General features: G+C 38.1%; 1 protein-coding gene across 2 annotated transcripts in view; it reads right to left on the minus strand.

Annotated features, from left to right (window-relative positions):
• The window catches only part of ELP2 (elongator acetyltransferase complex subunit 2), a 43036-nt gene that overhangs the window by 26937 nt on the left and 2701 nt on the right, over positions 1 to 13398 (minus strand). For both annotated transcript variants that reach the window (XM_077753796.1, XM_077753795.1), the window contains exons 2-9: positions 13267 to 13345; positions 10296 to 10366; positions 6611 to 6767; positions 6272 to 6349; positions 3989 to 4053; positions 2880 to 2946; positions 2261 to 2401; positions 1083 to 1178 (exon numbers count right to left, since the gene is read on the minus strand). In XM_077753796.1, coding sequence (XP_077609922.1) covers positions 1083 to 1178; positions 2261 to 2401; positions 2880 to 2946; positions 3989 to 4053; positions 6272 to 6349; positions 6611 to 6767; positions 10296 to 10366; positions 13267 to 13345 — 754 coding nt within the window. The remainder of the gene's footprint in view (positions 1 to 1082; positions 1179 to 2260; positions 2402 to 2879; positions 2947 to 3988; positions 4054 to 6271; positions 6350 to 6610; positions 6768 to 10295; positions 10367 to 13266; positions 13346 to 13398) is intronic.

Consider the following 13398-nt stretch of genomic DNA (forward strand, 5'->3'; position numbering starts at 1 on the left):
TGGCTACAGAAATGTACAGTAGAAATATAAAAACACTCATGGGATGATATTCAGTAAATTCAGGGGCGCCTGGGTGGCTCAGTTGGTTAAGCGTCTGACTACGGCTCAGGTCATGATCTCATGGTTTGTTGGGCTCTGTGCTGACAGCTCAGAGCCTGGAGCCTGTTTCAGATTCTGTGTCTCCCTCTCCCTCTGCCCCTCCCCTGCTCATGCTGTCTCTCTCTCAGAAATAAATAAAATATTTTTAAAAAGAAAAGATATGCAGTAAATTCAGCCTTGCAGTTGTCCTAAGGGAGGAATGGAAGGGAAAGGGTTCAGGAAAGAATATACAAGGGTCCCTCAATACCAATAATATCTACACTTAACTGCAACAAATATACCCTAATAATAATAACAGTTGAACAGGGGTTAGTGGAGTATTCATTGTTGATATTCTCTCTTCTTGCCTCAGGGAAGGGGTCACGGGGAATATCTGCAGCCTGGGCCTCATTCAACCGTACGCCGCAGCACGGGCTTCGGCAAGCAACCAGCACTCCACGCAGGGAGGTTAAGGGCAAAAGAAAGAGGGAGAAAGAGTCTTGTTTTTTCATAAATGATGTAGCTCAGTATTAACAACTTCCTATTTCCAGGGGAAAAGGTTCCAGAGAAGTTGCCTTTAAAAGTCAATTTCTCTTAAATCCCATGAAGACTCGATGAAAACTTTTAAGGAGCAAGTTAGGAGGGACATGGTGGCTGCAGCATCACAGCAGGAATCATACTCTTCCCACTTAGGAGTGTATGTTTCAATGGGATTGAATGTCCAGGAGAACAGAACGATAGCATTATACCAGGCCAACTAAAAAGTGTCTCATATTTAAGATTTTTAGGTGGTTTTTTTCCCCCCAAGATTTTAAGTAAACTCAACACTCAATGTGGGGCCCAAGCTTACCACCTCGAGATGAAGAGTTACATGCTCACAGACTGAGCCAGCCAGTTAGTGGAGCACTTGGTCACACTAAAAATATTTCCTCCACTGCATTTGAGCTTAAAATTCCACGTATGAGACTCAAGTGAAATGATGAATGTGTGTATTTTTTTCCTACCTTTGTAGAATGAAGGCTGCCAATGAACTGCATTTACCCAGTTTTCATGACCAGCCAGCACAGTCTCCAGAGTAACTGCAAATGCTACTGTAATACCTACGACAATAAGAATGACATGTTCTTTCCTGAAACCTCTTCTAAAAAGAATTTCCATTAACAACTAAGTTGTATCATCATTTACTCCCTTTCCAAATGTTAGAACAGAATTTCTATGATGTAGATGCAAAAAGAGCATTCAACAAAGAGACAAATTTCATTACCTTCACCCACTGTTCAACATTATAAGAGAAAAAGTTCTACAAATACATACATTTTTCTCTATCTAGTCAGAAGTACATATTAAGGAATATGTTCAATTTGAAAAGTTTTCTGGGATAGCTACTGTTAAACTGCAGTGAGAAAGTGAAAACAGACATGTCGGCCTTCTTGCTAACCTGTCATTATCAGCATATAGTAGCCTAAAATACCACTTCGAAATAAGAAAAATGCAGAAATGAAGGAGGTCAAATCAGTACTGTGACCTTTCAAACAAACTAATTAATAAAAATGTAACAAAAATGTCATATTTGGGAATAGCTAGCTACTCATAAAATGCTGCTTAAGGATTTCTTGGTTCTCCCCATAAAACTATGTTACCAAAATCTTAACTCTAAACAGCTTCCAAACCAAGAAGGGGAAGAACCAAGCAGCGTATTCCTAGGTGAACAACACTCACTGTGGACTAACTTTACAATTCAGTTGAACACTTAAAAATATTTCCTTCAAATACAAGCAAGGATCTGCTGGCAGGGCTACTGCTCTCATTCCACACAGTATGAAATCAGAATTACACATCCCACTCGAGTGTAGAGCTCTGACTCGTCTTTTCTCATCCAGGAAAAGCACGAGTAACTTACTTTATTCCTTGAGATCTTCCAATGCTCAAACTACAAATTTGGCATCTTATAATTTGAGAAAACAGTAGACATTTTCAGCAATTTCTAAAAATCTTACTAATATGGTTTAGAAGAAAAGTTTCATATATGAAAAATAACTTATCCTCAAAAAGATTTTTGTTTAATGCGTAGTATCAGTTTCACAGAGGTATCTGATACTTTTGAAAAACTAACCTTCACCTAGGTGTATTGATAAATGAATTCAGTTAGGAAACTGTTACATCAAATATTTTCTTTACTCACCTTCAATTTCTATCGTAAAAGTATTTTCCTTCAGTTTTATATTATCATCATCTTGAGTTCCTAAAGATGTTGATTTTACATACAGCTTCCATATTCGTATCAGGCAATCTTGTGAGCAGCTCGCTAGGAAAAGATCTCTACCTAACAAAACAACAAATTTTATTATTTTTTAAACACTATAGTCTTAAATTTACGTAAAAGACTTTCTCCTCCACAAGATGCAGATCTGTAATCTTCCTGAAAAAATGAGACTTTGCTTCCCTACCCTTTACTCACTTGACCTATATTCTTTTTCAGTAACATTGGCAAATATACATACAATACCAATAAATGGTTATGACGAGTGTTCTTATACAGTCTACACAATTCTACAAAGAACTCAAGAATGTCTACATGTGTAATAGCTAGTGACCTCTTTAAAACATCAACTACTTTCATCCTCTACCACCCTAGTTAACAGTTAACAAAAGGGGTAAATAACCTCTTTTCTAAAAGGGACAATGGAAAAATGTTACATACAAAGAAAACTTTAAATGAAAACATAAGAGGCTGCTTTCCAGGAAGCTCCACGCACTTCATATGCCCCATCATATGAACTTCAGCAAGATTTCATACTGACCAAAGGTTGCCCATTCCACGCCTCTTATCCAATCCTCATGTCCACAGAGAAAAAGCACTTTCTGAAACTAGTAAGATAACAAAAATCATCAGCTTCGATGTAAGAATTTAATATTTTCATGTATTATCACTGATTTCATTTGGGGTCACAGTCCTGATGCACTGTTTTTTGTTTTTTTAAATTGGGAACACTATCTGATCAGACATAAGACAGAGCTCTCATTTCAGAATGAAAAATCTCATAATCCTCTAACTCATCTAACTGAGCAATGCTGAGCAGGTAATATAATATCTATAGATAAATAAATACTCTAAATGTTTACAGGATAAAATGACATGTATTATTCTGTAGAAAAAGTTGGGTGGTCAGACATTCACAACCATTTTAAACTTTACTATACAATGCAAAGAAAAAAGTATCTCTACTATTAAATAAGTTTTAAGTGAACCAAACCTCCCTCCTCTAATGTCTTGATATCTAAGTAAGCTCAGAAAGACAAACACTACCAGCTGTATTTCACCATAGATATGTTACAATTTATTTAGAATTTACAAAGAAAGTGGGGCGCTTGGGTGGCTCAGTTGGTTGAGCGTCCGACTTCGGCTCAGGTCATGATCTCACGGTTCGTGGGTTTAAGCCCCGCGTCAGGCTCTGTGCTGACAGCTAGCTCAGAGCCTGAAGCTTGCTTCAGATTCTGTGTCTCTCTCTCTCTCTCTGACCCTCCCCTGCTCACGCTGTCTCTCTCTCTCTCTCAGAAATAGATAAAAACATTTTAAAAAACTTAGAATTTACAAAGAAAGTAAAACAAAACAAAAACAAAACAAAAACAAAACCACTACCACAGCATCATCCTCTCGTCCTTCCACTGTCTAATGACCCATTCCCACCAAATGACCCTGGACCAGGTGGCCAAGGCAGCACTTACTGGGTGTTCAAAGAGAGTGGAAAACTGTCTAAAAAAGAGGGCTGTCAAAAAAGATTCTCCTGCTGGATTATTTAGGTTTAGAGTAGAACATCCCTAAAATTCTATAAGCTAGAAAGAGGCTGCAATAAAATATGTAATTAAGCAGACCATATAATTCCAGTATCTTAATAAAACCATTAATTACCTGGTCATTTTGTTGAACGAATAAGTGAATTTTGCAGTCATCATCGCCACATGCTAATATTGGTACTGGGAGGATAAAAAGAGGCTTTACTGTAAATACTCCATCACATGTAATGATTATCACCTACGGTGGATTCTAAGAACTTGGTAAAGAATCTAGGCTTCTATTTCCCACACTCTGAACAAATGAATTCAAAGTGCTCAGTGTCTGTGGAATAAAATAAATACTCTCAAATGTTCTACTAAACAGTTACTTGGCTTGGCACCTGGGTGGCTCAGGTGGTTGAGCAACAGACTCTTGATTTCAATTCAGGTCATCATCTCACAGTTTGTGAGATCGAGCCCCACATTGGACTCTGTGCTGACAGTGCAGAGCCTGTTTGGAATTCTCTCTCCCTCTCTCTGCCCCTCCTCCACTGTCTCTCAAAATAAACAAACTTAAAAAAAAAATAAACAGTTGCTTGGCAAAGAATCACTGCTAATTAGCTGCATGTCCTTTCCTCCGTCCTGTATCATTTATGATAGAGGAAGCAGTGAAAAGAGAAACACAATAAGCAAGCTGGAAGCATTCACTATGTCAGCCGGAAGATTAATATGAAAAGCTGCTGGCCCAACTGAGCCAGAAAATGTAAGAACTATGTATGAGTTCAGCATCATGGCTATTGCACAAAGATTTAAGGGTTTGTTACTTAAAGGGCCTTACACTTTGAGAATTCAACAGGAAAACAAAATTCATGAAGCACGTAGAGAATAAAACAAAAGGGCATGTAACTACTGCATAATTCAAAGTTGCTAAGAGAATAGCTCTTAAAAGTTCTTATTACAAGGAAACAAATTCTGTACCTATGGACGGTAAGGAATCTTCACCAGACAGTGTGATTTCACAATACATACAAATATCAAATCGTTACGCTGTAAACTTAAAACTAATACATGTCATTTACACTTCAATTTTTAAAATAAGAGCAGGTAATTAAATACATGGTTAAAATGTTATGAAAGGTGTGACTATAAAAAAATTCACATTACCAAAGGACAGCAGATAAAATAAGGACTCTTTTTCTAAGTGAATATAAACTAAGTGTGTTTTTCAAAGATTTTCTCACTTTAAATCAGATTTAAAAAAAAAAAAAACCCCAAGGGTGCCTGGGTGGCTCAGCAGGTTGAGCATCCAACTTTGGCTCAGGTCATGATCTCACCGTTTGTGAGTTTGAGCCCCGTATGGGGCTCGCTGCTGTCAGCACTTCAGATTCTCTATCCCCCTCTCTCATTGCCCCTCCCCACTGGCTGGCATCTCTCTCAAAAATTAATAAGTAAACATTAAAAAAAAAAATCCACAAACAAAAACTCCAGTCACTTGGCCTCACTGCGGATGGCAAGAAACTAAATTCTCTAATATGAAGCCAGTATGTGTGAGTCCCTCCCCCCGGGGAGCCCCTGCGCAAAGTTCATCACATGAAAACACGGAGGTGCAGTTCCTGCTGCAGAGGGCAAAGGAGGCTGGTGCCCTCTCCACCAGGTATGTCCTCCAGGCAACTGAGGTGGCAGAGGTGGACTGAACCTCATTGGCCATCAACTCTGTGGAGGATAATCAAAGGTATGCACAGATGGGTTTCATAGAAAAAGGGAAATTTTTCTGTTGGGAGATTCTGAGTGGTCCTGGGCAAGTGGTCATTATGCAGGATGTGAAGAGAAATGTTCACAGGGTTTGTCTTCAGTATTTTTTCATCTTATCCCAGACTTTAGCCTTCAAAGAGTTTATTTTCCCAAATTAGATTTATAGATGTTGATAATGTACATGATAAAGGGCATCAATCCCAACTACACATGAGGTCACTTAACTCTTCAACAGCTATCAAAATTCCTAACAGCTTCTTTTAATTTTATGTTCTATACACGGATCAATTGAGAGCTGAAAACAAAAGTAACTTCAGGGAACACAGCATAAGGAATAGAGTAGTGGAGTCATTGTGTTGTACACCTGAAGCTAATGTAACATTGTGTCAGCCATACTTCCATTTTTTTTTTAAAGGTACGTATTATCCATGTTTCAACTTGTTTCATGAAAACATGTAGATAAAATATTAGGACCTAATGTTTCTGGTTGTAGGAAGACATAAAAATACATTGCTGTTTTTTGTGGGTTTTGGGGTTTTTTAGGTAGGCCCTATACCCAACATGGGCCTCAAACTCACAACTCGGAGATCAAGAGTCACATGCTCTACTGAGCCAGCCTGGCACCCTATAATGCCGTTTTAATGTATATACTTAGCAGGATACTCACCATCAGTATCAGGCAAACAAGACAAGCAGAGAGCCAGAGTGAATCCATTTCCAAAGTTCAAAGTCTGAAGGCATGTTACTAAGAAATAATAAAAAACACCATGAACAACTAACACTGAGCTTATCCACCTAAAAAGGTTGGTCAGCATCATCACAGCCCTGGGTGCAGCAGGGGATGAGAGAAGTCAATCCTGAGCTCCAATGACCATGTGATTGTAAATGGTCAATTTTTAACGTTACAGATTAAAAAAGGACTTACAAGCCTGAAAAAAAGTGACGTGTGTTCTTCCATCACTTGACAATTACTATTTCATTCATATCATAATTTCTCTAAACCTACCTTCTGAACCATTTTTAGACCAAACTCGAACAGTAGAATCGGAAGCTGCAGACACAATCAGTGTATGTAATCCAACACCTGGTGCCCTCTTCTGGTAAAGAGCATGCACTGCATAAACAGGTCCTTCGTGGCCTTGGAGATGGACTGCTTTTAAAAGCTACATCAGAAAGAAATGACAAAAACACAGTGATAAAAAAGGAATTAACAGTTTTACCTTTACTAAATGAAAATCACAGAATTTAAAGTACTGTTAGAATACCTGACCTGGAAATACATCGTCTCAAGCTGAAGAGAAAGTAAACTCGAGAGAAGTTGGTCTGACTACAGCAAGGACACTTGGGTGTGCATACCCTTTGACACAGCAATTTCACATCTAAGAATCTACTCTGGGAGATGCTAACCACATTAGTAACAATAACAAATGCATAAAGACATTCATCACACACACTTTATATCAGTGAAAAATTGCAATCAATCTAAAATTTCTAAGAGGAACTGACTGAATTATTGTAGATCTACACTATAGTCAAGAAAAAGGATAACATGGAAGGAAAACCACAACACTGGTATTTTTGAAGACTACTGCCAGCTTTGTGGAATGTTGCTCCTTTTGGATCAGTCTGATATTTCCTCATGAATAAATTCAGGATACACATTTCAATATTACTCTCCACGTGCATCTCATCAGGAAGCACATGATATCACTCTGTCACAACATTAGTGAAGTTAAGTTGGTAACCTAGTAAAGGTAGTTTCTCTGCCAGGATTTTTCACTGTAAAGGTAAAAATGTTTTTGGTGATGTTATGGAAGATTATACTTTGGAAGTGGGTAAATATTTCTTCATCAAACTTTAACCAAATACTTTTAGCATACACTCATGATACTTGCTTGACTCAAGTACAGCTGGACAATGAAAAAAGAATGGCAAACAGAACTAGGAAATTCCATTTGTTTATCGTCTACCTGCTTCCATGTAAGATTATTCCCTGTGATATCACTGCCGCTATTTTAGGTGTACTTTTTAAGAGTTCAAAATATATGAGATTCCATCACATCCTTTGGGAAGTACCTTATATAATTTGCTACCTACCAAAATAGAGGGGTCTCTTAAACATCTCCTCAACTGTTTTCCCAATTAAGCAGAACTCTGTCATTCAAGAAGATAATAATTACATATAAAGTTCTGTACACTAAATTCCGGAAATATTTAACTTCTGGTTTCTTTGAAAAATCATTTAAAAAAAACTCAAGCACAGAATATTCTCTTTTATGTATAATTATACACACCAAATAGAGAACTAGAACAATGTTCATTAGAATATTAACTCTGTTGAGGTCCTGTACTTAGTTTTCCTTCTCCACGCTTTCCTGTGAACTTTCTTCATGAGTCTATATCATCACTCCCTAAAAATTTAAATCTATTGAAAATACTCACTTTACATTGTTAAGCAGGGGTATATGTCAACCATCAGACAATTTTAAAAACTCAAACAAAAGAAACCTCTCACGTTCATCACCTTGTTAAAAAACACTCATTCTTCAAAGACTCAAACCTCTCATTATACCAGCTTAGAATTATTTCCTTTTATCAGAAGTCAAGGTGTGTTGAACACCTGTGTGCATGGAAATGCATATGGAAAGGAGCCTAAGGCTCTAAGGTTTCCACGTGTGGCCCCTTGCTCTAAATCCTCTTACTCCCTTTATCCCCCTTTTATGCTTTTCACCCTCCTGCCGTCCTCCCTGTCTGGCCTCACATTCTCTCCTCCAGCCCCTCCCGGAGTTTGCTGTCACCAGATACCTGCTCTGTCCGACCCTCTAATGACAAAATCGTGGGGCAGCACTGAGGAAAGAGTTTTAAGTCTCACCTCAAGATCTAAAAAACGAGTGTTCAAATCACTCACGTTCTCTGGATTCCTCTACCAAGATCAGTCCAAACAGAAGTGAAGTTTGCTACACCTCTCTTTGCTGTCATTCAAGTCTAAGTGCTTCCAAAATCCCCACCTCCACACCTGCCCTCTTTCTGGGGACAAGTATGGATGTCTGGCCAGCAATTCAAGTGAAATGTCTGCAAGTAAATTCCACATTTTCCCTCTTATCTCCCTATCTTACTTTGTAGAAGCACCTTTCTCCCAGGACTTGGAAACATAATCCCACTATTTTTAGTTATTTACTCCCCTAACACCAGCTCCCACTCCTTTGATAAATTAGCTAGTCAATGTCAAAATCCTTTACCCTTCAAAAACACCTCACATTGCTTTCTTCCTATTTTTTCCTACTCTGATTTGGCACATTGCTGTCAGATTAACCTCCTTTTGATACCCATACTCTTCTGCTTAGAAATCATCAGGGACTTCCCAATGCCTGCTAATAAAGAACAAACTCTTAAAGCTGATATCCATATTTCCACATGATCTTCTCCTATAGCACTTTTAGTATTACTGCCTGCAATGACTTATCAAGAAACATTTCCAGAACTATGTCATTCAGAGTTTCAAGGAATGCTAAGAGATTTAAAAGCTGGGGGGGGGGGGGGGNTCACAGAGACCTCACTATACTTCCAGTACTCTGGGACTCTCTAAAGAAGGTAGAGAATATAGTGTTTCCCAACCTTAACTGGCCAGAGATTCCTTTTTTCACATAACTTCTTGAAAGATGAATAGTTCCCTGAACAAACTTTAGAAAGCCCTGCCCTAAAGACATCTTAGGCTTTGGTTAAGACTGGATACTGCTGAGCAGGTGGTCTCCTTTATCAACTGAGCTTTTTCATTCATGCCACTTTTCCTACCAGGAAGTCTCCACCCTTAAATTCCTCCCAAGGAGGGGCGCCTGGGTGACTCAGTGGGTTGGGCGTCCAACTGTGGCTTATGATCGCCCTGCGTCGGGCTCTGTGCTAAGAGCTCAGAGGCTGAAGCCTGCTTCAGATTCTGTGTCTCCCTTTCTCCCTGCCCCTCCTACGCTCACACTGTCCCTCTCCTTCAAAATTAAACATTAAAAAAAAATTTTTTTTAATTCCTCCCAAGGAAACCACCTGATACTTTAAGACCCAACTCAAAGGCCACCTCTTAAAACTCTACTGAACTCAAAGAAACAGGGCTGTGGTACAGCAAGCTAGAGCACATATCTATGGAGCTATCCTTGTTCTTTAACTATTCAAGTACATTTTGCCTTCAAACTATGCATATGAATCATGAATAGGATTCTGCTTCATCTACATCTCTGCATGACAGATGTTCAAATGTCTAATGCGCTAACTTTTAATCTTTGCTTACAACTAGTAATAACCTAGTGTCCATCAATAGACATCCATCCGTACTCAGCATTGCATATTATAACGTCACTCAGAATTATGTAAATCTATATCCACATGGTAGCAGCTGTCCTATAAACAAGGCAGTATTAATTTATGCTATCAGTAAAGACAGAACAAACAGCCCCATATGTGCAGTATAAAAAACATTCCAAAATGATGGGAAATTCACAGAAATGAGTAACAGCATATGAATACTAGAGCCAATATCAGAAGGAAAGGTACAGGGCATGTGAAGTATAGAAGATACAGGATCTGGATTACTAACAGGAGTAAGGCAATTTCATAAAAGAAGAACACAGAAGAAATGACAAAAAAGAGCTGAAAATAAAAGCAGATAAAAGTCATTTCTTATAACTATGAACATGTCTACCCACCTGATTATTTTCTATTTCCCAGTGAATCACTTGATTATCAGATCCTCCAGAAACTAATTCAGTAGAAGGAGCTGAAAAAAGTTATGTCTCTGTAAATATTTTTATTATTTTTTCCCAGCTGTTTTGAAAACTTTCAAAGCAAAGACTCACCAACTGTTAACATTTTGCCACATTTACTTAACATCTCACTTTCTCTATATATGCATATTCATCTCACTTTCTCCTTACTTTGACAAACCATTTAAAAATAAATTGTAGACATCAGGACATCTGACTCTCTAACACTTTATTAGAGATCTCCTAAGAATTGGAACATTCTCCTACATTACCACAGTACAATTAAATTAAAAAGCTTTAATTGTTGGGAATGTAAACTGGTGCAGCCCCTCTGGAAAACAGTGTGGAGGTTCCTCAAAAAGTTAACAACAGAACTCCCCAATGACCCAGCAATAGCACTGCAGGAATTTACCCAAGGGATACAGGAGTGCTGATGCATAGGGGCACATGTACTCCAATGTTCATAGCAGCACTCTCAACAATAGCCAAAACATGGAAAGAGCCTAAGTGTCCATCAACGGACGAATGGATCAAGAAGATGTGGTTTATCTATACCATGGAATACTACATGGCAATGAGAAACAATGAAATCTGGCCATGTGTAGCAACATGGATGGACCTTGAGGGTGTTATGCTGAGCAAAATAAGTCAGGCAGAGAAAGACAGATACCATATGTTTGCACGTATAGGAGGATTAGGAGGAACTTAACGGAGGACCAAGGGGGAGAAGAAGGGAGTAAATAGTGGGGAGAGGGAGAGAGGCAAACCATGAGAGACTCTTGAATGCTGAGAACAAACTGAGGACTGATGGGTGTGGGGGGGGGGAGATGTGCATGGAGGTGGGCACTTGTTGGGATGAGCACTGGGTGTTATATGGAAACCAAGTTGACAATAAACTATTTGTAAAAAATTTTAAAAAAATAAATAAAATGATCAAAACAGTGGAAAAAGAAAAAAACGCTTTCATTGCTGATACAGTATCATTATGTGACATATAGTCCGTATTTAAATTGCCCTGAATTGTCCCAGTAATGTCTTTTATAACTTTTATAAATCCTGAACCTAAGGACCACATATTGCACATTTTGCTGTCATATCATTTTAGTCTCCTTTAACCTAGAATAGTTTCTCAGCCCCCTTTATTTAGGCAATGAGAGACCCAGCCAGTTGTTTTGCAAACAAATCCTCAGTCGGGATACAGGGATACATCCGGTTGTTTCCTCCTGTAAGATTCTCACTAAACATTTTTGGCAGGAATAACATATATGGGATGTTTACACTCAGCTGCTGCTATCAAGTATATGACATGTTTTTGAAATAAGACAAATATTTCAAAGTAGCTCTTTTAAACACTTAAAACTTCTTGTAGGTAACAGAAGGAAAAGGAGTAACAACCAAAAAAGGAGAGAAATAATCAAATATAATTTTCCACTTATGTGTTTCTTCTGGTCTATGTGCAAGATATTTCGGGGAAGCAACAGGGGGATGTCTAAAGAACATTAGAGCCACAGTCAGAAGTCCAAGGTTCATGTGCAAACCCTACTGCCAGTCAGCGGTGATCGTGAACTTTAATTTCTTCACGCATCACAGAATATATGCCAATTATCTAACTGTGATTTTGAGAATTAGTGTAAGGCCTATCAAAGTAACGTGTTAAAAATCAGACATTTTAAAAATATGAAATGGAGACAACTGGGTGGCTTAGTCGGCTAAGCATCCAACTTTGGCTCAGGTCATGATCTCATGGTTTGTGAGTTTAAGCCCTGTACTGAGCACGACTTTGAGCCTTGTATGGAGCACAGAGCGTGCTTCAGATCCTCTGTCCCCTTTTCACTCTGACCCTCCCTCACTCATGTTCTCTCTTTCAAAAAATAAACATTAACATTTAAAAAAATTAAAATATGAATGGACGCCTGGGTGGCTCAGTCGGTTAAGCATAGGACTTCAGCTCAGGTTATGATCTCACAGTTATGATCATAATAGTCTGGTCCGTAAGTACGAGGCCTGCGTCAGGCTCTGTGGTGACAGCTCAGAGCCTGGACGCTGCTTTAGATTCTGTGTCTCCCTCTCTCTCTGTCCCTCCCCACTCACACTCTGTCTCTCCCTCTCTCTCTCAAAATTGAACATTAAGAAAAAATTTTTTTAAACATGAACATTTTTTTTTTTATTTACGTAGACTCCACACCTAACACAGGGCTTAAACTCATGACCCTGAGATCCAGTCACATGTTCTACCAACCAAACCAGCCAGGTGCTCCTAAAAATATGAAATCGTATTGTTAAAATTTTACATATCACTAATACTCGGATTAGAAAAAATATCAATTATCTACTGGCAGAGCCCTAATCTTAGGAAATCTAACATAATAGTTACAGATTACAGTGAAACACAAGCAATTCATTTTACGTGACCTCACTTTTAAAGGAAAGATAAAATATACAAGCCCAAATTAACATTTTATAATAAATCCCTATACTGAAATTCAAAGTCTTTGATGTCACTTGATGGCAATTAATGTAATTACAATTGTGCTTTAATATCTGCACCAACAGCCCGTCTTCATATTATTTAATGGTTTTTATGGACCTAACGTGACTAATACTAAATTACCAACTGAAATAAGTGGCTTATTAAACTTTTTTTAATGTCACAGATAAAATTATGGCAAAGTCTTACTTGTTCAGCAAATTCTGCATTTGTGCGTGGCTTAGAATGCTCTCAATAAATGTTTATGGAATAGAATATAAAATTAATTCAGAGTCCATAAAACTACGGTAGGTATATATAAACATCTGAAGAAATTCCGAAGGATTTTGGAAGCACCATCTAAAAGTAATTCTTTTTAGAAAAATGACTAACCATACCTTATTAGAAAACAACTGAGATCACCTTTAATATCAGATGAATACTTACAACCATCTTGTTTACAAATCCACTGTACGCAATTGACCCGAGCAGTGTGACCATTCAGGTTGGTGATGACAACTCTTTCCTTTACAAAAGAAAACACCAGTTAGTAAATTACAATTTATTCTAGAGAGAAGT

This window comes from Crocuta crocuta, unplaced genomic scaffold, assembly GCF_008692635.1.
Source record: "Crocuta crocuta isolate KB4526 unplaced genomic scaffold, BGI_CrCroc_1.0 scaffold231, whole genome shotgun sequence".
NCBI lineage: Eukaryota > Metazoa > Chordata > Mammalia > Carnivora > Hyaenidae > Crocuta > Crocuta crocuta.